The sequence below is a fragment of the Tenrec ecaudatus genome, chromosome 2, assembly GCF_050624435.1.
Source record: "Tenrec ecaudatus isolate mTenEca1 chromosome 2, mTenEca1.hap1, whole genome shotgun sequence".
NCBI classification, from domain to species: domain Eukaryota; kingdom Metazoa; phylum Chordata; class Mammalia; order Afrosoricida; family Tenrecidae; genus Tenrec; species Tenrec ecaudatus.
Genome location: NC_134531.1, coordinates 195007893 through 195034835, shown reverse-complemented (window position 1 = coordinate 195034835; position 26943 = coordinate 195007893). Strand labels below are relative to the sequence as shown.

The following is a 26943-nucleotide window of genomic DNA, read 5'->3' as shown; positions in this document are numbered from 1 at the left end:
GGTGTAAAGTGAATAAAGTTAGAAATAAAACAAGACTGGCCAGGATTTGTGAATTGTTGAAACTAGATATTATTGTTTATCTTTGTATATGTTTGAAAGTCGTCATAATCAACATTCAAAAACAAAACAAAACCCTGATAGTGAAACTAATTTTCACAGCCACAAAATGACAAGCATCCACTTAGTGATTTTAAAGAAGAAATATGTAAAAATGACCCATCTTAATCAGGTAAAGCTATATAGATATATCATGCTGTAACTCTAAAATATGGGTAATTATTTCAATCTGCATGAAAATTTCCAACCATTTAAAGTATAGCATGCATTTTATTATACATCTCCTACTCTATAATGACTTTGAAATTAAGTATTTTAATTACACTTAAAAATATATACAACAGAGAAAAAACCCTACATATTTAGACCAAAATTAGCTGCCCTACTGCCATACCAATAGAAATAAGGCAAGCAGGGTGTGGGAGCCTTCTCTACCACATACATTATGAAAACAGTTGTTTGGGAATGTGTTTACTCTTCATTACATCATAACTTTTCTTTAACCAGAAAATCATGATTTTACTGTAACGAGACACATAGGAAATTTAAGTGTATTATTTTTTAACATTTATTTAAGGAACCGAATAAACGCAGAGACACATTTTAATCTGTCAGCAAACCATTTACAGTCATAACATCTTGAAGCCTAACTTCTCAGGTACATCAAAACTCACCGGAGAAAGAGAATTATTTCTGCCAAAACAGAATTACTTGGAACCCCTCAGGATGTTTCTTGAAGAAAAACAACAAAAAGAGGAAAGTATCATCTAGATTGTATTTTCGGGCAGAACAGCAAATTAAAAGCCAAGCAAAAGAGCCAGTGGGACCCAGGAAAGAACACACTCTGCAGAGCCTGGGTTCGAATTTCACTAGCAGCTGCTTGGTCTGAAGCAGACTAGTCTAACTCTGTTAGCCTTAGTTCCCTTCCAGGTGAAAATGGATTTCACAGCTGCAATTCTTGGGGCTCCTAACAATTAAGTGAGAGTACCTAGGCAGACACTAGGCCTTAGGCTACCTTTCCAGTTCTTCATAGTAACTTCCCTCCTACAGAGTAACTTCCCTCCTACCCTCCTATCCTAGAGGTTGAAAATCCTGCAACCACGCTGAATGCAGCTTATATATTTTTTGCTTGGCTCACAGTAGTTTTTAATTTTTTATTTTTATATTAAGTGCTGCCAACATTTCCAAGTCAGAAGAGTCAAAATCTGTAATTCTGGCTCCCCCTTCACTGCTCCATATCTTTGAGTGGGGTTCAAGTACTGTAGGATCCATACTACCTCCTGCTCTTTCACAACTGCCTTTGTAGGCTGACTCCCAACCCCATGATGGCCTAAAGTCCCCTGCCCCCAATCTCATCACACCTCTGTGCTTCTCCATGCCTGGTAAACTTCTCAACATCCTTCAAGGACCAGGCCTGACACCACCTGTCACCTCCTCTACTACAACAGTCATCACACTGTCCTGGGACAAACTGGCTACATCTTTGCTTTCCCTATTGGGCTCTTCGGCTCTCTGGGGGAAGGGACCCTGCCAGCATCTCCTTTGTGTCCCCAAGGCCCAGCACAAAACCTGTCCTAGATAATCAAGGACTCTGCAAATGTCTACTGAACTAAAATATCACAAGAACATAAGCTTTTATATTGACAGCTTGTTCTGACAGTTACCAAATAAAGAGGTCAAGGGCTTTAAAATGTTTCACAAAATGAGAGCAAGCTTCCATCTGCTTACAATTTTCCCAAGTTAATCAGAAGGCACTAAATGAGCAGATAAACCAAAGGCAACAGGCAGGTAAACAAACAACAAAACAAACTCGCTGCAATCTAGTCGATCCTGACTCATATTCAATGTGATATGACAAAGCAGAACTGCCTACATGACAGAGCAGAACTACCCCTATGAGTTTCCTAGACTGTACTAGCGAAGTAGAAAGCCTCATCTTTCCCCCTCAGAGCAGATGACGGTTTCGAACTGCTGATCTTATGGTTAAGAGCCCACCACTTAACTTAGTAACATAACTACACCACCAGGGCTTCTTAACAGGCAAGCAAACGCAACAACAAATCCTCACTGTCATCCAGCTGATTCTGACCCATCCCTCTAGGACAGAGTTGAACTGCCCCGAGGGTTTCCGAAATGAAAAATCTTTTTGGGAGTAGAAAGGTTCATCTTTCTCCCAAAGAGTGGCTGGTGGGTTTGAAGCACCATCTTTGCAGTTAGCGTCAATTCTTAGGACATTTGTTTACTCCTTTAATTAATTGATATAACCAAACTCACTGCCCTGAGTCGATTCCTACTCAGGAATCCTGATGGTGTGGTGGTTATAAGTTGGGCCGCACTCTGAAAGCTCAGCAGTTCTGAACTAAAGAAGAGGCTTTCTACTCCCAGTCTCAGAAACCCACAAACTCCACAGCCGCCAGGAAAATTAACATTACAAAGTATATAATGTGTGTTTTCTAAGCAGTTGGGAGACAGTGATGTATAACAAACCAGACAATTACCTGTTTTCTTAGAGCTTACATCCTATTGAAGGAAACAAAAACAGGCAGATAAACTCGAGTGGGCTTCAAAGAGTCCGTGGAAAAGTGAAGTGATTGAATTTTTCTATGAACTTTTTGAAGAATAGCTTCAAGCAAGGCTGACAACTGATTAATTCCAGTTGACACCCTGCTGAGAATGGCACTTCCAACCCAGATACCCAGAATCAGAATTCCTGTCTTAACAGGATCCCCATTTTAATAAGATGTATGCATTAAAAAAAATCACCTGGGATGGGTAAAACACCTACTCTATGAAATGTAGGTTCTGATCTACTATTATCAAGGTAGAAATGCAAATTCTCAAAAGGGGATCAAACCAGAATGAACTGGTTCCAAGTGCTGAGTTCAAGCCAGAATAAGTGGCTAGGAATAAAATTAAACAAAATAATATGACTAAAGGAGGAAAAAGTGTGGTCCAAGAGGGGCTCACGGAAAGCATCTGACTAGAGATGATCAGAGAAATGGCCATCAGGAAGAGAGCCACTGGGTAAAGATTTAGGAGACAACTCCATGCACAAGATAAAGGCCCTGGGGTCTAGGAGGCCTGGCCTGTTCAAGGCCAGGAAGAAAGCCAGTAGACAGGTGGGAGGGAAGGTGGGCAGGGCAGGTCTGGTACTGCCAGGGGCATGGAGGAGGGGTCGACGGCAGGGTTAGGGTGGCTCCTTGCCATACTGACACCTGCACGAGGCAGTACACTGCCCAATTTCCCACAGATGGGCACTAGGCTCCTGCGATCGCCCGGGTGCTCCTATACATTGCCTTACACTCACGCTCCCCAAGAGCAGACATCCTGCCGCCCCTAGTGTGAAGGGAAAATCCAGGAATGGCCAGGGCCAGTGCCTTGGCCAAGGTCGGGGGACAGACACCCAGACTCTTAGCTCCTGAGCATCCCAGCGCGGTGTGCAGCTACGGGCCCCACAGTCAGGAGGGGCCGCGCTCGCAGACCCCTTCCGCGCCCGCACACCTCCTCACAGCCCAGGCAGGTCTGTCGGGGCCAAGGCGGGGAGAGGGCCCACACCCGGGGAGGGGAGGCTGACAGCCGGGAAGGAGGGGGCCACTGCGGCAGCCTCGAGGGCAGGGGCGGCGGCCGCGGCCGCCAGCGCCCCGCGCCTCCAGACCCCCATCCCCGCGGCTCCGCGCCCACCCGGCCGCGCGCTCCTCCGCCGCCCCTGCCCGGAGGGGCCGGGACCGAGCAGCCCCCGCCGGGCCTAGCCTGCCCGCCACCCGCCGGGCTCACCTCGCCTCCCGCCGCCGCGTCAAGGGAAGAGGGCGGACGGGCGGACTGGCGGCGCCACTCGCTGGCAGCTCCGGACTCCTCGGTCCCCGGGGCCCGCCGGCCGCCCGACCCCGATACGCCCCGCCGCCGCCGCAGTGGGTGTGAGGGGCGCCGGGGCGCTTCGACCCTTCCGGTCCGGCCGGGGCCGCTGTCTCAGCCGCCGCCGCCTGACTGACCGGAGGGCCAGCCAATCAGCGCTCTCGGAGCGGGGCCGACGTGGCCAATCGCACCAGGGGGCGGGACGCCGCTGGGCTGTGCCGGCGGGGAGGCGAGCGGGCGCTAAGGTCTGGGTTGGGGGACCCTGGGCGCTGCACCCTAAAGCCGCGCCGTTGCGGTGGCCAAGCGGTCTCCGCGTTCGCCTTGGCGCGGTGCATCCCGTGGGCTGGAGGCGCAGGCACGGCTCGACCCAGCCGCCGAGCCCAGCTCAGAGGGCCGCGGCGCGGTGGCCAGACGCGAGCCCGGGAGGCAGCGGGGAGGGTGGACGGAGGGGCGGAGATCCGGGCCTGGGGCAGACCCGATGGGGACGCCTCCGGCTTTGCGGCTGAGGAGCAGCCGCAGGCTCGGGCGTGCAGCGGCCAGCCGACCTGGTTGGGAGAAACCGGGAGGTCGCGTGGAATGGCCCGGGGCGGAGGGCGCTGCACGCGCCCCAGGGCTGAGGTTGCAGGAATGCGGCCTGAAGCTAGTTGCTGGGGGCTAGTTGGTGGGGCGCGTTGCTGGCCAGGAGACGGAGAGGTCCAGTGCAGACGGACTCCCAGTGAGTCAGCAAGAGGAGGGGCAGAGGTGGGCTGGCGCATCTGGTGGCAGGGGTCAAGCTAATGAAGTCCAGCTCCGCGGGCTCTAAGGAATCAGGGGCAAGGTCTAACTAAAGGGTGTGCTGCTGGTGGCACAGTGGTTAAACCGCTTGACTGCTAACCCAAAGCTCAGCGGTTGAATCCAACCTGTGGCGGTTCTACCGTGTCCGAATGAACTGCCGCAATCGAGTTGATACCATCTGGACGCCACCCTAGAGAACAGGGTAGCCCTTCCCCTGTGAGTTCCGAGACTGTAAGAGGGTCACTGACTCGGAATCCACTCAGTGGCACCCGTCAGCAATGCTGGGAGCCCACGGAGGACTGGAGTCGTTTGACGCTGAGCTGCCTTGGCAGTCTTAGAAAATGAAGGGAGACGCTGGGGTTTCTGGTACTGCCTGATAGGCGTTTGGATACGCAAACTGGAAGGGAGGCGAAGAGGCTGGACATCATTTAGAGAAAGCTTGGAAGACTAAATGCAGATTTCCTGGGAGGCTTAGAGACTGGAGAAATGCATGGGAGAGTCGATTTCTGGGTCTACAGAGACGCAGAAAGGTGTGGAACTGAGCTTGAAGCCACAGTGAAAGGGGCTGGACCAGTAGACATTTTTCTGAGCATTGGAGAGGAGGGAGAGGAAGACCACAGGGGGAAGCTTGCCTGAAAACTCAGGCCTCTAGTTTCCCGGCTGTGAACTGCAAACATGAAACTGCTTTCTTGTTTTTATTTAATTTTTTTTAATGAACTGCTTTCAAATCTATGTCATTGAAAATCACCTCCTCCAGTTGATGCTGACTCTTGACAAGGCCAAATGCATCAGAGTGAAACTGCTCAATATGGTTTTCAGTGACTGATGACTTGAAATTCCATTGCCATGATTTTTCTTCTGGGGGCACTTCTGGGTGGACTCCAATCTCCAACCTTTCAGTTAGCAGCCACACGTGTTCCCTATTTGCACCACCCAGAGATGTTTTTTATTTTACTTTATTTTTATGTCTACCAGTGATTGAAAGAGCGAGGCTGAGGCTCAGGGAGCAGAGGAAATACAGGTAGTCCCTGAGCTGTAGCAACAGAGTCCTGTTCCCTCTGTTGCTCCATTGCAAGTCGGTTCTGATGTAACACCGCCTTTTTCATCGTGGCTTATTTTTCCCCTTTCTGGTTTTCATTTTTATTGCCTTTTATGAGTTGGGCTGATAACTGCAAGGTCAGCTGTTTGAAACCACCAGCTGCCCCATAGGAGAAAGATGAAGCTTTCTACGACCGTAAGAAGTTACAGTCTCAAAAATCTACAGAGGCAGTTCTACACGGTTCTATAGGGTCACTATGAGTCGGAATTGACTTGTTGGCCATGAGTTTTGGAAGCCAGTGGCTAGGGTGAGGTTGGGGTGAGTTAGACTTGGGCCTGGGAAGAGCAGGAGTTGGTGCTTGGGAATCAGTCACTTTAAGAAGAGTCGCAGTCCCAGGATGCCATGGTTCATGGATTGACAGGGGGAATGAGCAGGACCCTACTAATGAAGTGGTCAAGGAACTGAGAGGAATGGGTGGTAAAACGTGTGTGTGTGTGTGTGTGTGTGTGTGTGTGTGTGTGTGTGTGGAGGGTGGGGGGCAGTATAACAAGATTGACTCTGTCAAGGGCATCTAGGTGCGAGACAGGCAAGGCTGGTGATACCACCAGGGTCTTAAAGTGAGGTGTGGACTAGATTCTGAAGTGATAGATGGAGGCACACGGACTCCAGAAAAAGGCAGACAGGTGAAAGATCCGGTCCCAAGTGTGAGGAAAAGGAGCCACGCAAATTTGAAGGAGGGAAGCAGTTGGGGGTGGCCTCTAGATCAAGCAGGAAAGCTGGAACGTGAGCAGGAGTGTGCTGGGTTGGTGGTCAGAAACAAGGCCACTGGGGTCCAGAGGTTCAGAAATGAGGGCCTGTGTGCCATGGTCAGGGAACCCTTGTCATCTGGACTTGCTGGAGGTGGAGCTCAGGGGGGCCTTGAGGCAAATGGACACTGTGGACTCATAGCCCACAGGCTGGTATGTACACTGTATGTTTGCTCAGACCAGAGAGCTCTTGTTATTAACTGATTTGATTGACAACATTTTGAAGTGGTATAGGCAAAGACTATCAAATATACCATGAACTGCCAAAAGAATGACTAAATCTCTCTTAGAGGAAGTACAGCCAGAATACTCCTTAAAAGCTAGCATGGCGAGGCTTCATCTCATGTATTAGGAACATGTTATCAGGAGAGACAAGTTCAGGAAGAAGGCATCATACTTGGTAAAGTAGAAAGTGGGTCAGAACGAGGAAGCCCCTCAAGTATCCTGAGGGTGATGCAGGACCAGGCAGTGTTGCTAAGAGTTGGAAGGCATTGAGGCCCCTAACAATTGTAGGGAGCCCTGGTGGTGTAGTGGGTTACCCATTGGTCTGCTAATCGCAAGGTCAGAAGTTTAAAACCATCCTCTGCTCCACAGGAGAAAGATGAGGCTTTCTACTCCCATGAAGAGTTACAGCCTTGGAAACCCAAGGGGTGGTTCTACCCTGTTCCAAAGGGCCACTATGAGTTGGAATCGAGTCATGAGTTTGGTTTGTTTTTTAAAACAACAACAAAAAAATATGAGGTGGAAAAATTTAGCCTGATGAATCTCAGTTATTGGCTTCATTTGTATATACGGGCCTGCATTTCTACAGACCCATCAGCTGGAATTCAGGGACAGCAACCCTTCCAGGTGAGGTCTCAGTTCACCACAGTGTCCACTGCTTCCTAAAACCCACACTTGTCTGTGTCTTCGCTCCCTACTTGCTGGCGTTACAAAGGGAAGCTTGGCTGTGAAGGTGAAGGGTGGTTGCTGAGAGGTGCTAAGCAAGCCAATGAGTGGTGAGGCTGGAGGCTTCTTTCGGAAAGATCCCGGGAGCACATGAACTTTAGGGGATGAACATCGAGGGCCACAAGACCAGTTTGGGAGTTAAGCCAAAGGCCACGTGAGAGAGAAGGTCTGGCCCAGGTCCTTGGCAACAAGTGTCAAGAGGAAGGAATTGATTTTAACCATTTCCAAATCTTTAGGGAAATGTAACTTAAAACCACAATGAGATGCCTGGACACATCTTTTAACGTGGCGAACATAAAACAGAAACATAAAAAACCTGAGAGTAAGGAGTGCGGATTGGGGGATGGAGCAACTGGAACCCTAAAATGCTGCTGCTGCCCTTTGGTAGTTTCTTAGCAAGTGAAACATGTGACTTTGAATTCCCTGTGGTAGTCCAGGTAGACTAGAAAAACAAATCTGGAGGCACTCGTGTGTAAGAGAGAACTTTGTATCAAAGAGCAATTGTTCATTAAGAAAACAGCCCAGTCCAGATCAAGTCCATAAGTCCTATATTAGACCATATGCCTAATACCAGTCTATAAATTCCTCTTCAGACTCACAAAACGTGCAATGCTGCTGAATGCAGGAAGATCGCAGGCCAGTGGGTGGAAAGTCTTGTGGATCCAGTGGAGCATCCCAGTTTGGGTGTGGGTCTCCACGTGGCTCCTCCAGTTCCAGGACTCTCTCTGGCTGCGTCAGTGTAGCTCCATCTGGCTTGTCAACAGGAATGTCTAGCAGAGAGAGTGTGTCTGGCCTCCAGTGAGCAATTTATCTCTGTCATGCCTCCAAGTGAGGCCATCAAGGGGTGACCTGATTGATAGGCTAAATTCCATCCCTTCACAAATTAACACTAGATTATGTAACTACCACAATCCCGTTCATAGGGATTTTCCAAGGATGATGGTGGTGGCAGTCTGGGGCAACATGTCCACAAAAGATACATATACAAACTTTTGTATTGTTGTCAGTTACCATCAAGTGAGCCACTAATTCATGGTCACCTACACATGTCAAAAGATCCTGTGGATGACAGGGTTAGAGTGTGGTGATCCATAGGGTTATATTGGCTGTTTTCTTAGAAGCAGACCTGTTTTCTTCATCTGGAAACCTTGCTGAAGCCTGTTTGGCACCAGAATGTCTCTGGTGGCTGCACTTGAGGTGCAGTGTCAGGGAATCAAACCTGGGTTCCTCTGATGGAAGGTGGGGGTTTTATCACCGAACCCAATGTTTACAGCAGCTTTAGCCATGACTATCAAAAACAGGAAACAATGTCTATGTCCATCATTGAGCTAATGGATCAGGAAGTAAGGTACATCCATACAATGGAGCATCGCCTGACGATAAATGGAACAACGTACTCATGAGCGCTTAATGTGGATCCAAACCGCATCACACTTAGTGAAAAACTAGAAACAATCATAGCCTCAGTGACTCTAAGCCAGTCAGTTCAGTAGTCACCAGATGTATTGTGCGAAGGGGTGAGCTTTGACTAGAAAGAAGTATTAGAGAACTTTGGGGGATGATGGATATGTGGATTCCGTATTTTGATTATGTTGGTGGTTATGTGACTGTCAAAAATTGTAGAACCGTGCATTTAAAAAGGGAGATTTTTACTGTTATACTTAAATAAACTTGACATACAGATCATATTCAGGAGGCAAAATCAGTCTTTGGGAGAGGGAAGGGGGAGAAGGAAGGGTGCCACGGTTCTTGTCTTGATTTTCCAGGTGGGAACCTCTGCCCTTTGGCCTGCTTACCCAGCCCTGGCTTATCCCACCAAGAGCACGTGAAAATCCCTTTCTAGCCTGTTTCTAAGTTACTACCTGTCTCCTCCCCCACCCTTACCCCCACCCTCTCAACTCTGCAGCTCCTGGTGTATACTCGGTGATGAAAGTCACGGGCCCTTCTCTCGTCCAAGACACTCAGTCAACCATCTCTGATCTCACTGCCTCTTCCACTCTGTCCTCGAGAGTCACGGTTCTCAGCTCTGGCCCCTTCAGATATCATGGAAGGCAGAGATGCTACACACCCCCGTCCCAACAGGGTCTCCTCCACCCAGAGAGGAGAGAACACTGGAAGAGGAGCTGGTGCAGCTGGGGCCTGTTAGCTGCATTGAGCTGCATGTTAGCTACAGTGCTAACAAGTTTCATATCCTCAATTCTTGCCAGATTGGTTCTCTTTTTATGCACTGGGTTGCTCAGGGCAAAGGAATCACTTCTCTGAACCTGAGCCATGGAACGTGAGTGTGGGTGATGATCCCGTCCTGGTGAGGATGCTTCAAGAATTTCAAGAGAGAAGAGAATGCCTTTGGACATTGCCAACTCTTCTCTCCATCCTGCAGCCCATCTCCTTCCCTTCTCCTGACCTTGACCAAGACCAAAAAAGTGCCAAGGGTAAAAGTCTGAACTGCCTGAGTTATCTCTTAGAGACAGCCAAATTGCACTTGGGCCAATGGAAAATTTTATTCGAATCTGGTCATAATAGCACCCCTGGAAGAGGACTATGGTGGCACTAGCCTGGGATGGCCCCTCCCCTCTGCATTTTCATTGGGCATCCTTGTGGGATTATAAAGAGACTTTCCCCCAGTTTTGTCTCCCCCAAAGTCATGCCAAGCATTAGGGGCTTTTTGCTAGGATATGGGGGGAGGTGAGATGCTCACAGGCATCCTCCCTGAAGACCTTCAGTCAGTCAGTCAGTTGCCAGACTACGGTAGGCCCTGCTGTTAAGGACAATAGGCTACTTCTCTAGAGGCCTGCAGTCATTGATTTGGTTCCTGTAGGTAAAGTTTACACCCTACTGATAATGGTGCCAGGGAACAGGTCAAACAGGCTCAGGGCCATCCTGAATCTAGGATCCACCCATCTTGCCACATGCATACCCCCAATCCCTCCTCTTCCTATTGCATGGATACCCCTAGTCCACCCCCTTCCATTACTGTATTACCTATAGCACAACCCTTTCCTCTGACTCAGGTCTTCGCCTGTAATTAGGCAGCTTGCATGCCCCCAGAGAATATAAAAGCCTTGGTTAGCATTAAATCTCTCTTTCTCTCCCCACGTGGACCACCAAGTGAGGCTGAGGTGAGCATTGCTACTATGAAATGTGTCTGACTCCATTATTTCTATCTCTCTTCTATCTCTCATGCTCTTTGTGACTTTATTATAATCTTTACTTATTATCGCTGTACAATTGTGCCTACCGGACCTGTGATGATGTGTTAGGGCAGGTACCCTGACACATCCTGATTTCCCACTGTGGGTCATCGTCCTCCCTGGGTCACCTTCTTTTCTCACACTACCTTTTCTCTGACCCTCCTTCCCAAATCCAGTTTGCACCCCTCCTAGAAGGAGGTCCCACTAATGGTCCCCTTGGGGAGGACTTCCACCCTGCGCCAATTAGCTGGACCAAAGAAAAGGTTAACATGAGGACATGGGAGGAGAATGGGCAGAAGCAGTTGGGAAAGGGAGGTATGTTGGATGAACCATAGATGGCCACTTCCCCAGCCAGGCAGAGATGGATTTTAATGACTCTTCTGACCTCAAGCTCTTCTGAGAGCCCCTGCCCTGCTGTCAATGCTTCAATGGTTGGGGCTGTTAACAGCCAACATCATTCTTTCTCCACTAATAGCACTTCATAGGATCTCTGGGGAACCCTGCCCCCAAATTATTTTTTGTATAAATTAATAATTTTATTGGGAAGTTCTTACAAATATTATAATTATCCATCATGCAATAGTATTGAACACACTTGTACATATGTTGCCATCAAAATTTCCAAAACAATTTCTTTCTACTTGAGGCCTTGGTATCAGCTCCTCTTTTTTTAATCCTCTTCCTTCCCCAATCTACTACCCTTGTGAATCCTTGACCAATTACATATTATTGTTGTTATTTTGTACCTTACACTTTCCTTTGTCTCCCTTCACCCACATTTTTGTTATTTGTCTCCTGGGCTAAATTCTCAATCTTTGTGATTGTGGTGAGTGATTACTGTCACTCCAGCTCCAGGGATGGGGCTGACCCAATTCTAAGAAAATTGCTGTACTCCATCCCCTTGCCTTTAATGATGATTCAGGGATGGACATGTAACCCATCTTGGTGCCTAAAAATTAGGATGGGGGTGTCCTTGTAGAAGGATCAGTCTCTCATATCTTGTTGGACTCAGCCTGGTGCTGCCAATAGCCCTTGTGGAATAGGCCAATCTGAAGTCAACACAGAGTGGAGTAAAGCCCAGAGAGGGAAAGGAATTAGGTACTGATTTCATGTGAACCTGGATCCAGCTGTTCCTGAAGCATTACAATTATAGTATTGAGAAAAAATATTGACTCTACGGTAGACTTTCAGAAGAAGGGAAAAAATCAATCTTCGAAGAAATACAACCAGAATGTCATTTAGAGGGAAGGATGGGTATACTTGGGCTCTCTCACTTTGGTCAGGAAAAACCAATCACTTTAAAGCATTACCATATTTGGTAAAGTCAAGGGGCAATGAGCGCAAGAGTGATCTTCCATGAGCTCCCAATAACCACAACAATGGGCTCAAACATACCAACCATGATGAAGATGGTCCGGGACAGGGCAGCCTTTTATTTGATCATTCACAGGTTGCTATGAGTAGGAATCAAGGACAACCACCGCCTCTGCTGGACCACAGCCAGTTCATGTTGAACTTCAGTCATGGATCTGAAAGTGCTTTACTTCCAGGGAGCAGGGAGCTCCTGAGAACACATCTCCTCTTTCCACTGCCAGCTTGTAAATTTAAAGGGGAAGTGAGTTCAATGGTATTCAGGGCTCTAGATGGAAGTTTTTCAAAGAGCTGGATCTGTACGCTGTCTTGCGATGGTGAAGCCCTCTTTGACCACCTGAGACTTGCACTCAGCAACCCAACAGCCTGGGAAGCGCCGTTTTGAATGGTCTCTGTGCTTGAGGTGGTACTAAAGAGCTCAGGTTGGGTTTACTCAAGTGAAACTCATTGACTTTGAGTCAATTATGACTCAGAGTGACCTTATTGGACAGCGTAGAACTGCCCCATTTGGGTTTTGAGACTGTAAATCTTTACAGAAGCAGGAGACTTCATCTTTCTCCTATTAAGGGGATGGTGGTTCCAAAGTTCAGACCTTGTGGTTAGCCCAACTCCTCTTAAGGCACTCTGGCACTTCCTCCTCCTCCTCCTTCTGTTAACATACACCTTTAAAAAAAAATTAAAACCAGACAATGGTCTGACAATCAAAAGCCTGCTTATGGCATGAATACTTATTATGTTAAAACTTTACTCAGGGGATTTTACATCCTTAGAACTAAGATTTTCTTCAGAAAACGATGCATTGAAACATCAATTGCTTTGATAGTTCCTGCCTCAAAAGGGGCTTTTTTTGAAGGCGAAAGTAAACAAGGGAAAACCAAAGCAGGCCCCGCAGAGCCCATGGTGCCGCAGGGAATTCAGTGTGCCCCAGACAACCCGGTGGCACTCAGCGGTCAAGGCCGACAACAACGTCAGGGACCTGCCATGCACACCGAGTTCTCTCTGTCCCTGCTGGGTACCAGGAGTAGCTGCAGCCCCCAAACCAAAACTCGCCCCAAATTCAAGGTTCTCCTTGTTCTGGTTAACAGACTCCAAATTAGAGCCCCCTGGTTGCAAGGATGACCAAACAAAAGCCCTTTTCGTTTGAAACATCGTTCATTTTTAAAAGCAGAGCAATTACAAGAAAAGAAAACACTCGGGGGTTCTCCTGTGTGCTCACAAGGGTCTCCAAGTGGAACCGCAAGGACTTTGAGGGCAGCAGGGCTGAGCAACCCTGCGGAGTTCTTTTGCCACCACACCAAACCTGAGCGAACTCAGCACCCAGCTGACAACAGTAGAGGGTGGCTGGGCAGAGGGGCGGCAGTCACGTACCGGCCTGGTGGGGAGGAAACCTATGTGGTTAGGAAGCTCAGGGAGGTTAGAGACTATCCCATCTTACCGGACAGCAAGGAGCTGGTGGGAGTTGGTCGGTGCAGCGGGGGATTCGAGGAGGAAGGAAACCCCTCAATCTGGTGGGGGGAGAGAAGATTTTGGGAAAGCCCTGAATTCCTCACCAAAGGCCAATTTCAGAGCGGAGGAGGGGGAAAGAGCGGGGTTTACAATCTTTGCTTCGGCCCAGGGTGGTAGTGGAGGAGAATGGTGGGGAAGGATGGCTTGGAATGGGGAAGACGTTGTCACCCCGCACACTCAGTTCCATAGGCTGCAACCTGGAACCTTCTCATCTAGTCTAAGAAACCAGGCCAAGCTGCAAGGCTGGCTGATTTAGGGAAGAGGGATGTGGTCAGGGAGAGGGGGAGAGACCCCAGGCCATGTAATCTGTAGCAAGGTGATTGTGTGATGTGTCTTTTCACAGTTGAATTAGATGTGCCTTGCCAGGAAGGATGGGGATCAATTTAATAGGTGTTCTGGATCCCAGGAAGGCATTCGCCTATGTGGACAATGGTTACACTTGACAGGAGAATTTGTAAGAGCACAACTTATATATTTCAAATGGACAAAACATTTTTATTGTGTACAGTGTCATAAGATAACTTACTGTTGAATGGGAGTGTCCTGTCCCGTACTTTGAGGTCTACAAGTTGTTATCTAAAAAATGCACTGCTGTGGAAAATGAAGACTGCTTAATTCAAGTGGTGGAGGGCTTGTGGTTTTTCTTGGTGATGAATGTGCAGTTAAACTTTAGTTGCTTTACTTGCTGTAACACTGTCCTTCGGGCATCTGAGGGAGTTTCCTGTTTTCTTTAGACATCATTAGGCACCAGAGCTCTTGCAGGACAACTTTGAATCTGTAGGAATTCTGCCATTTTACTAGCACTGATATGCCTCTTGGGTCCACCACTCTATTAGAAATATTAATTTCATTCATATTATTTTTTGTTACAAATCTCACAAAGGGGGCTGCTTCTGGGTATTTAGGTCCACATTCTATTTTAAGGCTTTATATCCAGTTTTTGTAAATTGTCCTAGAAGCCCAGTTATCATCCTGTCCATCTTGTGTCATGTCTTCGTCATCTTCTAGACCCCAGCTAACTGTGCCATCTCCCATTCCTTTCTGGCCTTCTTCGAGTTCTTCCAGCAGTCGGAAATTGTGAGGGACCTTCACTCCCAAGTTCATCGTGGCTGCCATCTTGAAGCTATAGTATTTTTCGCCAACACCGTCATTCAAATACATCAATCTTCTTCATTGTTTCCTGTCATCAGCAAGTGTTTCAAGCAATGTTGTGTTGTCTACATACCGCAGGTTGTTAATCAGCCTTCCTCTAATCTTGATGCCACATTCTCTATACAGTCCCATTTCTCAGATTATCTGCTAAGCACACAGATTTCATAAGTATGATGACAGGGCACAACACCTTTCCTGATTTTAAACCATGCAGTCTTCCCTTGTTCTAGTTGAACAACTGTGTGAAGTTTCCTTGTGAGCACAATGAGGTGTTCAGAAATCCCCATTCTTTTCAATGTCATCCATAGTTTGTTAGGATCCACACATGGTAATGTCTTTGTCTAGTCAATAAAACACAAACAAACATCTTTCTGGTATTCTCTGCTTTCAGCCAAGATCCATCTGTTCCAGTAATACCCTTGTTGCCACCTCATCTTCTGAATCCAGCATGAATTTCTGACAATTCCCTGTCAGTGTACTATTGCAACCTTTTTGAGTTATCTTCAGACATACTCTTCTTCTTTACTTCTGTTATGTAACATCATTCCGATGCCTTCTTGGTCATCAGGATCAATGACACTAGCCTATATGGTAACCTTTTGTTTATCTCTGAAATCAGAGGCATGATGAACCCAAAGTGGCCTAGTGGAATTCTTAACTCACCGTGAGTTCAGTGGAATCTAGGCTGTGCCTCTGGGTGGAAGAATTCCTCCCTTTGGAACTAAGATCTCTAGGACTTAGAGAACAGGGATATGTATAGAGGCAAAATTGTAATGAGTGAGTCAACAAGACTAGTAGTGAATGGCACCACTCCTATTTCAAAAGAAGGTGGAAAGAGTACACAGAATCGCTGTACCAAAAAGAAACAGTTCACCATTTCAGGAGGTAGCAGATGAGCAAGATCCAATGAAACTGAAGGAAGAAGTTCAAGCTACAATGAAAATATTAACCAAAAACAAGGCTCCAGCTTTGGGCCTCTACTTAAATCTTACCTCAGTACAAGAACGGGTTGTTCTAATAATATGGCACTATATGACACTCACCTTCCTGACATGATTGCTGATCCCTGAAGACAAAAATGGGTGTGTGAGCAAATGTGGTGAGGAAAACTGATGGTGCCCAGCTATTAAAAGATATAGCTTTTGGGGTCTTAAAGACTTGAAGTTAAACAAGCAACTATCTAGCAGGGAAGCAATAAATTCCACATGCAATAAGCATACCAGCCTGTGTGGTCACGAGGTGTTGACAGGGATAGGTATCAGAAGTTCAAAAACAAGCAATGAAGTTGATGTGAAGGAATGTGGACAAAGAGGAAACCCAAAACCTACCTTTAAGATAATTGTACAGTCCCTTACAGAAGGGCCACATGGGAGGAATGATTTACACAGAATGTAGTATAGTACTAATGAAATACAGAACTATCCTCTAGTTCAAATGTCCTCAAACTACAGCCCGCGGGCCACATGGGGCCCACATAGGACATTTATCTGGCCCGCCAGGTGTTTTTGCCCCATTTTGCTTTTTACTTCAATATAAGATATGTGCAGTGTGCATAGGAATTTGTTCATGGTTTTTTTTTAAACTATCATCTGGCCCTCCAATGGGTCTGAGAGACAGTGAACTGGCCCCCTGTTTAAAAAGTTTGAGGAACCTGCTCTAGTTCTTTAATATTTCCTCCCCTTATCATTATGGTCTTTGATTTACCTCATTAATCTTGTTAGACCTGCTTATGTTCATTTGTATAATTAAGATCGTTTGATGCATGAAAGCCAAGATAGATGACCCTTCAGAAATAGTAATAGGAGTAATGATTCCCTGAGGGTACAGGAAGAGAGGGGGGAAGAAAGGACTGACAGCAATGATGACTATATAACAGAACAAATAACAGAATTGTAGGTGAATGGATACATTGGTTAGTGTAAAATACAGCATAAGAAATAACTAAAATAATATATAATATAATAAGTGTTCAGGGGGTTAGGTGGGGGAGGGGACAAAGGGGAGCTGATATCAAAGAGTTCAAGAAGAAAGAAAATGTTTTTAACTCGATGGTGACAGCAATTGTATAATTATGCTTGATCTAATTGAATTATGGATTGTTATAATATCTATAAGACCTCCCAATACAATGAATAATAAAACAAACACAAAAGCAAAAAGCCCCAAGGCTCCAGGAATTGATGGAATACCGATGAAAAGGTTTCAACAAGCTGATGAAGCACTGGAAGCACTCACTTGTCTATGTCAGGAAATTTGGAAGACAAGTACTTGGCCAACTGATTGAATGAAATCCATATTTGTATCCATTCCAAAGAAAAGTGACCCAACAGAATGCTCAAACTATAGAACAATATCACTTGATATCACATGCCAATTAAATATTGCTGAAGATCATCCAACAAGAGTTGAAGCAGTACATTGACAGGGAGCTGCCAGAGGTTCAGGCCTGTATCAGAAGAGGACATGGAACAAAGGCTATTGCTGCTAATGTCAAGTGGACTTTGGCTAAAAGCAGCGAATATCAGAAAGATGTTTACTTGTGTTTTATTGATTATGCCAAGGCATTTGGCTGTGTGGATCATAGCACACTAAGGATGATGTTGAGAAGAGTGGGAATTCCGGGACACTTCGTTGTGCTCCTGCTGATCTAATTGTATGTGGATCAAGAGGCAGTTGCGTGAATAGAACAGGGAATACTGCATGGTTTAAACTCAGGAAAGGTGTGTGTCAGGGCCGCCTCCTCTCACTGGACTTACTCAATCACTGTGCTGAGAAAATAATACGAGAAGCTGGCCTATATGAAGAAGAATGCAACATGCGATTGGAGGAAGGCTTTTTAACAACTTGCGGTGTGCAGCTGACACAACCTTGCTTGCTGAAAATGAGGAGAACTTGAAGCACTCGCTGATGAAAAAAAATCAAAGATTGAAGCTTTCCGTTTGGATTACAATGCAAGGTAAAGAAAACCAAAATCTTCACAATGGGATCAATAGGCAATATGATAAATTGAGAAAAGTTTGAAGTTGTCAAGGATACTATCTTGCTTGGATCTGAAATCAAAGCTCATAGAAGCAGCAGTCAAGAGATCAAAAGATGAGTTGCATTAGACAAATCTTCTGCAAAAGTCCTCTTTAGAGTATCGAAAAGTAAGGATGTTACTTTGAGAACTAAGGTGCGCCTGACCCAAGCCATGATATTTCCAATTGCTTCATATGAATGTGAAAGTTGGGCATTGAATAAAGAAGACTGAAGAAAAATGGATGCATTTTAATTGCAGTGCTAGAGAAGAATATTGAAAATACCACGGACTGCCTAAAGAACAAACAGAACTGTCCAGAAGCAAGGCACATGTTGGTCTTCAAAGTAACATCCAGGATCACAGCTCTTTGACTTCATCATTTCTTCCATTTGCTTTAGCTATTCTATAATTAAGAGCAAGTTTCGGAGTGTCTTCTGGCATTCGCTTTGATCTTTCCTTCCCCTCCTGTCTTTTGAATGACCTTTTGCTTTCTTCATGAAGGATGATCTGGATGTCCTCCCACAGCTTATGAACTCTGATTAGTATCCAATATGTCAAATCTGTTCTGGAGATGTTCTAGAAATTCAGATGGAATTGACTCAAGGTCATATTTTGGCTCTCATCGACTTGTTTTAATTGTCTTCAGCTTCATCCTGAATTTACATATAAGCAAATGATGGTCTGCTCCACAGTCAGCCCTGTCATGATTTTAGCAGCTGATATTGAGCTTCTGTAGTCTCTTCCCATAGATGCAGTCAATTTGATTTCTGTGTTCTCCATCTGGAGAAGTTCATGTGTACAGTTGCCTTTCATGTTGTTGAAAAAAGGTATTTGCTCTGAACAAACTGTTGATTTTCTGAAATCCCATCATGCGACCTCTAGCTTCCTTCTATCACCAAGTCCATATTTCCACCTACTGTTATCTTCCTCTTTGTTTCCAACTTTTGATTTCCAATTGCCAATAATTATCAATGCATCTTGATTACATGTTTCATCAATTTCAGACTGAAGTCATTGGTAGTATTCTTTTTTAAAAATCATTTTATTGGGGGCTCGTATAATTCTTATCACAATCCATACATACATCCATTGTGTCAAGCACATTTGTACATTTGTTGCCATCATCATTCTCAAAACATTTTCTTTCTACTTAGCCCTTGATATCAGCTCCTCATTTTCCCCCTCCCTCCCAACTCCTCCCTTCCTCATGAACCCTTGATAATTTATAAATTATTATTTTGTCATATCATACACTGCCCATCTCCCTTCACCCACTTTTCTGTTGTCCACCCCCCAGGGAGGAGGTTATATGTAGATCCTTGTAATTGGTTCCCCCTTTATACCCCACCTATCCTCCACCCTCCAGGTATCGCCACTCTCACCACTGGTCCTGAAGGGCTCATCTGTTCTGGATTCCCTGTGTTTCCAGTTCCTATCTGTACCAATGTACATCCTCTGGTCTAGTCAGATTTGTAAGGTAGAATTGGGATCATGATAGTGGGGGGAAGAAGCATTTAAGAACTAGAGAAAAGTTTTATGTTTTATCGTTGATACCCTGAACCCTGACTGGCTCATCTCCTCCCCACGACCCTTCTGTAAGGGGATGTCCAGTCGTCTACAGATGGGCTTTGGGTCTCCACTCTGCACTCATCCTCATTTACAATGATACCTGATACCTGATCCCTTTGACACCTCATAGTCACACAGACTGGTGTGCTTATTTCATCTGGGCTTTGTTGCTTCTGAGCTAGATGGCCACTTGTTTATCTTCAAGCCTTTAAGACCCCAGATGCTGTATCTTTTGATAGCCAGGCACCATCAGCTTTCTTCACCACATTTGCTTATGCACACATTTGTCTTCAGTGATCATATTGGGAAGGTGGGCATACACTGATATGATTTTTTTGTTCTTTGATGCCTGATACCTAGTCGCTTCGACACCTTGTGGTCACACAGACTGGTGTGCTTCCTCTAAGTGGGCTTTGTTGCTTCTGATTTAGATGGCTTTTTGTTTACCTGCAAGTCTTTAAGACCCCAGACACTATATCTTTCGATAGCTGGGCACCATCTGCTTTCTTCACCACATTTGCTTATGCACACATTTGTCTTCAGCGATAGTGTCGGGAAGGTGTGCATCATGGAATGCCAATTTAATAGAACAAAGTGTTCTTGCATTGAGGAAGTACTTGAGTGGATGTCCAATGTCCATCTGCTGCCTTAATACTAAACTTATAAATATATGCAGGTAGATCTATTTCCGCACCATCATATATATATTTATATATGTACATGCTTGTATTTAAACCTTTAAAAATACTCTTTGCCTCCTAGTTCTTTCCTCTATTTCCTTTTACTTTTCTCTTGTCCCACTATCATGCTCAGCCTTCATTTGGGTTTCAGTAATTTATCTCGGTTACTTTACCCTTGTTTCATTTCTTCATCACTAGCTTTTGTGGTTAGTGCATAAATTTGAATAATAGTTATATTGAGAGGATTGTACCTATCTGCCTCCATCACAAACAGCATTGTATTTCATAATTGATTTTTTGATGTGTCTTTTGACCAGGAATGCCATCCCATTTCTCTTGATTGTGTTATTTCTGGCATAGTAAACCATATGATCTTTTGATTCAAAATGGCCAATACCAGTTCATTTCAGCTCACTAATGCCTGGGATATTGACCTTTATGCTCTCCATTTCATTTTTGGCCACTTCTAATTCTCCTAGATTCATGCTTCGCACATTGCAAGTTCTGCTCATTAGCAGAGTTTTGCAATTGTTGCTCTATTTCTTGAGCTGAGCCCCATCAACAAATGTTATCAAAGGCTCTACTCCTACAGGCTTACATCACCACGGTCCACTTACATCACTGTGGTCAACTCCACTGTGAGAAAGCAGCCCCTCCTCAGTCACAGTTCAAGTCTCCTCCAACCTAAGGGGTCCATCCTCCGGCAGTATCTTTGCTAATGTTCTGCTTCTTCTCATTAGGCCTTCATTGTCTGATACTGTTTAGAAGCTGTGCATAAGGTGTTCAGTGCTCCCCCCTCCCCCCCACTCTGCAATGGCGAGCTGAGTTCTTCTTTGTTGTTTGTTCTCAGTCTGGAAGCTCCACTGAAACCTGTTCTCTTGGGGTGACCGTGCTGGCATTTGAAATACCAGTGACATAGTTTCCAACATCACAACAACACACAAGCCACCACAGTACAACAAACTGACAGACAAGTGGTGGTGATTTTATATAGGCTCCTGTAAAATCCATGCTTTATGAATCAGTTGAGTAAACTATTAAATCCTTTCTAAACACTCAAAACGTTGAATAAAGGATGTATCCTTAATGGTCCTACACCAGTAAAACTCATACTGTTCAACTCTTTGTTCCTTGCATCATTTATCCCCATACTTTTAATACCTATTCCTATACATACCCTCCAGGATTGTTTGTGTATAATAGAAAAATCAAGCAGCTCTTTTGGAGTCTAATATACTTCTTTTTGGGTTGCACTTAGTACTTCACTTTTGGGAGCCCACTGGAACTTATGCATCGTTATAGGTCTAGAAACAAATATAGGTAGTAAGGGTGCTTATTGAGGACATTCAGCCCTGTCTTGTAAGGCACCACCTAGTAAGGCATTGCCACTGATATCTCACAGACTCTTCAGGCACAGCTAGTTTAGTCTCACCAAATGGGATGGAAGGAATCATGGTTTTACTGGGATGGTGATTTCACAGAAAACGATGCAATAAATCTCTTCAGAGTGGATTACATAAATTGATTCCATTGGCAGGAGTGATGCTATGGATTTTGTGGCTCAATGTCTCAGTTTCCTGGTTATCTTCTCATATACCCCTGCCTTAAATTTCAGGATCCCCTTTCTTCACTGTAACTTCAGATAGCACTTGAGGTTGCGAATTCAGTTGGTGCTATAATTCTGGCAATAAGACTGAGTTTGGCAAGATGAGTCACCTTCTAGAGAAGTGGAGTTCAAACCTTGATCCAGAGACACTGTCCACTCACTCCTGGAGCTTCCACGCAGTGAGGCTGATGTGGCCTCTCCTTACACAGCTGGTACATGATGGCCCTCTGGTTAAACCCAGGTGCCGTGTTGTTTAGGGAGCTTCACACACTTCTCCCATTGCCACTGAGTCAATTCCAACTCATAGTGCTCCGATACAGCAGCTAGAACTAAGCAGCTGTTCTATCTTTTCTACAGGGTCGCTATGAGTGAGAATCAACACAATGGCAGTAAGTGAAGTTTCTGAGACTGCAACTCTTCATCAGAGTCAAGACTCATCTTTCTCCCAAGGAGCTGCTAATGGGCTCAAACTGCTAACCTTTTGGTTAGCAGTGGAGTAATCACCTACTGTCCCACCAGAACATCTCATTACTGAGTCTAAATTCTCACCTCACAAACTTTCAGAATTGTGTCTCTGGCCTTTGCCTTTCCAGGTCAATTGTATCAATGAAAGTGGTAACTTTAAGGGCCTCACTTTTTAAAAGCAAGTACTCATTTGAGATTTGTTTTTTTAATCCCCTAATGCTCATGGCATAGTGGTTACACATTGGGCTGCTAACCTCAAAGTCAACAATTTGAAACCACTCGCTGCTCCTGGAAAGATTTACAGTTTCAGAAACCCACAAGGGCAGTTCTATTCTGTCCTATAAACTTTCTCTGAGTTAGAGTTAAACCTATGGCAGTGATGTCTGTGTGTGTGTGTGTGTGTGTGCTACTAAGAACCCTATGTAATGGACTATGTATTTCACAGCAAACCACAAGGTCAGCTGTTTGAACCCACCCACTGCTGCTTTAGAGAAAGGTGAGGGTATCTTTAAAAAAAAAACATTTTATTAGGGGCTCATACAACTCTTATCACAATCCATACATATACATACATCAATTGTATAAAGCACATCCATACATTCCCTGCCCCAATCATTCTCAAAGCATTTGCTCTCCACTTAAGCCCTTTGCATCAGGTCCTCTTTTTTTTCCCCCTCCCTCCCCGCTCCCCCCTCCCTCATGTGCCCTTGGTAATTTATACATTATTATTTTGTCATATCTTGCCCTATCCGGAGTCTCCTGTCCCCCCCCTTCTCTGCCATCCCTCTCCCAGGGAGGAGGTCACATGTGGATCCTTGTAATCAGTTCCCCCTTTCCAACCCACTCACCCTACACTCTCCCAGCATTGCCCCTCACACCCCTGTTCCTGAAGGTATCATCCACCCTGGATTCCCTGTGCCTCCAGCCCTCATATGTACCAGTGTACAACCTCTGCCCTATCCAGCCCTGCAAGGTAGATTTCGGATCATGGTAGTTGGGGGGAGGAAGCATCCAGGATCTGGGGGAAAGCTGTGTTCTTCATCAGTACTACCTCGCACCCTGATTGACCCATCTCCTCTCCTAAACCCCTCTATAAGGGGATCTCCATTGGCCGACACTTGGGCCTTGGGTCTCCACTCTGTACTTCCCCCTTCATTCAATATGGTATGTATATATATATATATATATATATACACACACACACACATATATCTTTTTTTCCATGATGCCGTATACCTGGTCCCTTTGGCACCTCGTGGTCGCACTGGCTGGTGTGCTTCTTCCATGTGGGCTTTATTGCTTCTGAACTAGATGGCCGCTTGTTCATCTTCAAGCCTTTAAGACCTCAGACACTATCTCTTTTGATAGCCGGGCACCATCAGCTTTCTTCGCCACATTTGCTTATGCACCCATTTGTCTTCAGCAATCCTATCATGGAGGTGTGCAGCCAATGATATGATTTTTTGTTCTTTGATGCCTGATAACTGATCCCTTCGGGACCACTCGATCACACAGGCTGGTGTGTTCTTCCATGTGGGCTTTGTTGCTTCGGAGCTAGATGGCCGTTTGTTTATCTTCAAGCCTTTAAGACCCCAGTCACTATCTCTTTTGATAGCCGGGCACCATCAGCTTTCTTCACCACATTTACTTGTTCACCCGCTTTGGCTTCAGCAGTTGTGTCAGGAGAGTGAGCATCATAGAGTGCAAATTTAATAAAAGAAAGTATTCATGCATTGAGGGAGTGCTTGAGTAGAGGCCCAAGGTCCTTCCGCCACCTTAATACTAAACCTATAAATGTAGACACTTAGATCTATTTCCCCATCCTCATATATATGTTTGCATGTACATGTCTTTGTCTAGACCTCCATAAATGCCCCTTGACTCCCAGCTCCTTCCTCCATCTCCCTTGACTTTCCTCCTGCCCCACCACCATGCTCCGTCCCCACCTGGGCTACAGCTATAACTCTTCTCTACGCAACCTTACCCTTGATAATTCCCCACAAGGCCTGCCACTCCCCCTCACTACCATTTTGGGTCCCATGTTGTTCCCTTGTCCCTGTGTTTGTTAATATCACTTCCTTACCCCCCCCATACCCCACCCCAAGTCCCCCCGGAACTGCCGTTCCATTTTTTTCCCTCCAAATAGTTCATCCAGCCTCTCCTAGTCAGACAGACCTGTGGAGACACTAACATGCACGAAAACAAGACAGAGGAAAACAAAGCAACAGCATACAACCAGACAACAAAACAACAAAAACAAACCGCTGACAAAGAACAAAACAAACACTTCACAAAAGAAAAGCTTGTAGTTCGTTCAAGGATCGTTTGCTGGCTCTTAGGAGCGTTTTCCAGTCCAGTCTGTTGGGGCACCACGCTCTGGCCCCAAAGTCCACTTTCAGCATTCCCTGGGGACCTTGCCACTCCATTGAGGGTATCTTTCTTGTAAGGATTTAAAGTCTTGGAAACTCTGACAGGTAGTGATACTGTCCTGTAGTTTCGTTATGAATCGGAATTGACTCAATGTCAGTGAGTTTGGTTTTCTGGTGTGGTGCTGCCATTGGGCCTGAAGTAACCACCTCAGGTGGGATCACGTGGCCCAAGCCCTCCAACAGCGTATACAGTGATCTCTCAACCGAGAGACTCAAGTCTCCTGTATGTCCTTGTGTTTTTTTTAAATATCCCCTGGTTATTTTAGCTCACAAAAGTGGGTTATGCATTGGGCTGTTAACCCTTAGGTATATAATTTGCAACTATCAGCTGTTTCATGGGACAAAGATGGGACTTTCTACTCCTGCCACGTCAACGTCTCAGAAACCCACAGGGGCAGCTCTACCGTGTGCTCGTGTGCCTAGGAGTCAGGGTGTACTCAATAGCCGTGAGAGCAGGTGAGAAGCACCAAGGTGAGAGGTGTGAACACGTGTCCGTGGGGCTCCCAGCACACACTGCTGAGTTCCTGCTGGGCCCTCACAACCCAGGTACATAAAAAAGAATGAGGTTAACAAAATCCAAGCACACGATGAAATACAAGTTGTACTGTCTTTATTGTCTTTAAATTGCATAGTGCTCTGATTGTGCACGCGTTTAAATAGAAAGCAAGGTAGCCTACTTGAAAGTATTCTCTCACACAGTATATTTCACTCTGTTTTACTACAGGCAGGAGAAGGGGCCAAAATGCTGCTTTGGCTTAAAAACAATTATGGTCCAATTAAGCAGAAGTTAAATGAGAAGAAAATTATGGTAGAAGTTGAGATTTCGACAGGGTGTAGAGAAGACATAAGAAAGTGGCTGGAAAGGCTTCGGTGCTGTCAGGAGCATGGACTGAGGGGCAGCTGAGAGAAGAAGAGAAGGCGAAGGGAATCCAGAAGGTCAAGAGCTTGTGCTCAATGTCACTGCCTGGAGTGAGCCCCAGGATGGCACCCTGGGTGGCTGGGAAGCACAGGCTAGACCAGGGGTCCTCAAACTATGGCCTGCGGGCCACATGTGGCCCGCCGAGGACATTTATCTGGCCTGCTGGGTGTTTTTGCCCCGCTTTGTTTTTTTACTTCAAAATAAACTATGTGCAGTGTGCACAGGAATTTGTTCATAGTTTTGTTTTGTTTTTTAAACTATACTCTGGCCCTCCAATGGGTCTGCGGGTCAGTGAACTGGCTGCCTGTTTAAAAAGTTTGAGGACCCCTGGGCTAGACATTTCTATGGCTACAACCCCATACAACCAAAAAAAAAAAAAAAAAAGAAAGAAAGAAAAAATAACTTAAAAAGCTATACAATTGTTGTTATAAATATTTTGCCCTTTAAAACAAACTAGTGTTGGTTTAAAAAAAAGTTCACAGTTACTCTGAAGAGAGCTGAATCTCTATTGCACAGTAGTGGAAAACTCCGCTGTGCCCCCACGTGTAAACAATGATTCCCTACTCCTCTGGCAGCTCTAGGGCACAGAGAAACCGTTATCTGCTGAGGCAAAAGCACTTGGGTACAAGGCACGTCGAAGCTGGCAAGCTCTCCTAGGGGATCCTATCAGAAGCCGCGGGAGGCCTGCTTCTGTTCCCGCTGGCACCCTTGATGTTGGTATAGAACTTGACTCAGACCAATGTGGCGGTGGTCTCTTCACTCTGGTCCTCATTCCACCGTCACAGATTTGGCCAGATTTCTGGGGAAGTCAACCTAAAACAAAAGAGATCAATTGTCAGAGGCCCACCTACAGATCTCAGCTACTTGCTCATAGAGCCCATCATCCAAGCACCTTGGGAACAAGGAGGCAGACGTCCCTGGTCACCTCCTACCGTGAGCACCCCGAGACCCGTGTCTTGGGAGCAGGTTCTTGACTCAGGAAGCTTCCCTTACCTGTAGACCAGTCAATAAATATTCATCGTGGAGCTGACCTGCGCATGCTGCATTGCTCACTGCTGTAGAGTTAGCTCTGAGTCTAAGAGAGCCGATGGGGGCAGAGTAGCATTGCTCCAGAGGATTTCTGAGGTTACAAATCTGTATGGAAGCAGACTGTCTCCCCTCACCTGTGGAGTGGCTCATATGTTGGAAACACTGACTTTTTGGTAAGCAGCCCAACACTTAACTCACCGCACCACCAGGGCTCCTGGCATGCTGTGTTAGCACCATTAACAGAATATGGCGCAGGCTTTTAAAAACAATGAAATCAATTGGTTCTAGAAAAACTTGGCTTCCTTGGAAGGATTCTCATTAATGCCACAATACCGCTAACTTCAGGAAGAGGTTAGGAAGGGAACTCTGAGCGGGCAGAATTGAGAAAGTAGACTTTTACTCTATCTAGAATACCTTATTTTGCTTAGATGTGAAAGGAAGGTCAAATAAAGTAACCCAAGTAGTCACCAACAATTGAAGGTAAAAACACAAATTCCATGGATTATTATTTAGCCATATAGAGAACGAAGC

General features: G+C 45.7%; 2 protein-coding genes and 1 pseudogene across 4 annotated transcripts in view; all 3 read right to left on the bottom strand.

Annotated features, from left to right (window-relative positions):
* The window catches only part of MAPK9 (mitogen-activated protein kinase 9), a 69307-nt gene extending 65276 nt beyond the window's left edge, over positions 1-4031 (bottom strand). For 2 of the 3 annotated variants that reach the window (XM_075542095.1, XM_075542097.1), the window contains exon 1: positions 3832-4030. The gene's annotated coding sequence lies outside the window, so the exon portion shown is untranslated. Of the gene's footprint in view, positions 1-3831 lie in introns of all 3 variants that reach the window. The other variant, XM_075542099.1, reaches the window with a different exon arrangement.
* Positions 4032-14222: 10191 nt separating this feature from the next.
* On the bottom strand, positions 14223-14660 carry LOC142440273 (ubiquitin-conjugating enzyme E2 variant 1 pseudogene; annotated as a pseudogene).
* Positions 14661-25057: 10397 nt separating this feature from the next.
* Positions 25058-26943, bottom strand: part of GFPT2 (glutamine-fructose-6-phosphate transaminase 2) — a 50589-nt gene continuing 48703 nt past the window's right edge. The window contains exon 19 of the mRNA XM_075542094.1: positions 25058-26196. Coding sequence (XP_075398209.1) covers positions 26152-26196 — 45 coding nt within the window. The 3' untranslated portion in view covers positions 25058-26151. The remainder of the gene's footprint in view (positions 26197-26943) is intronic.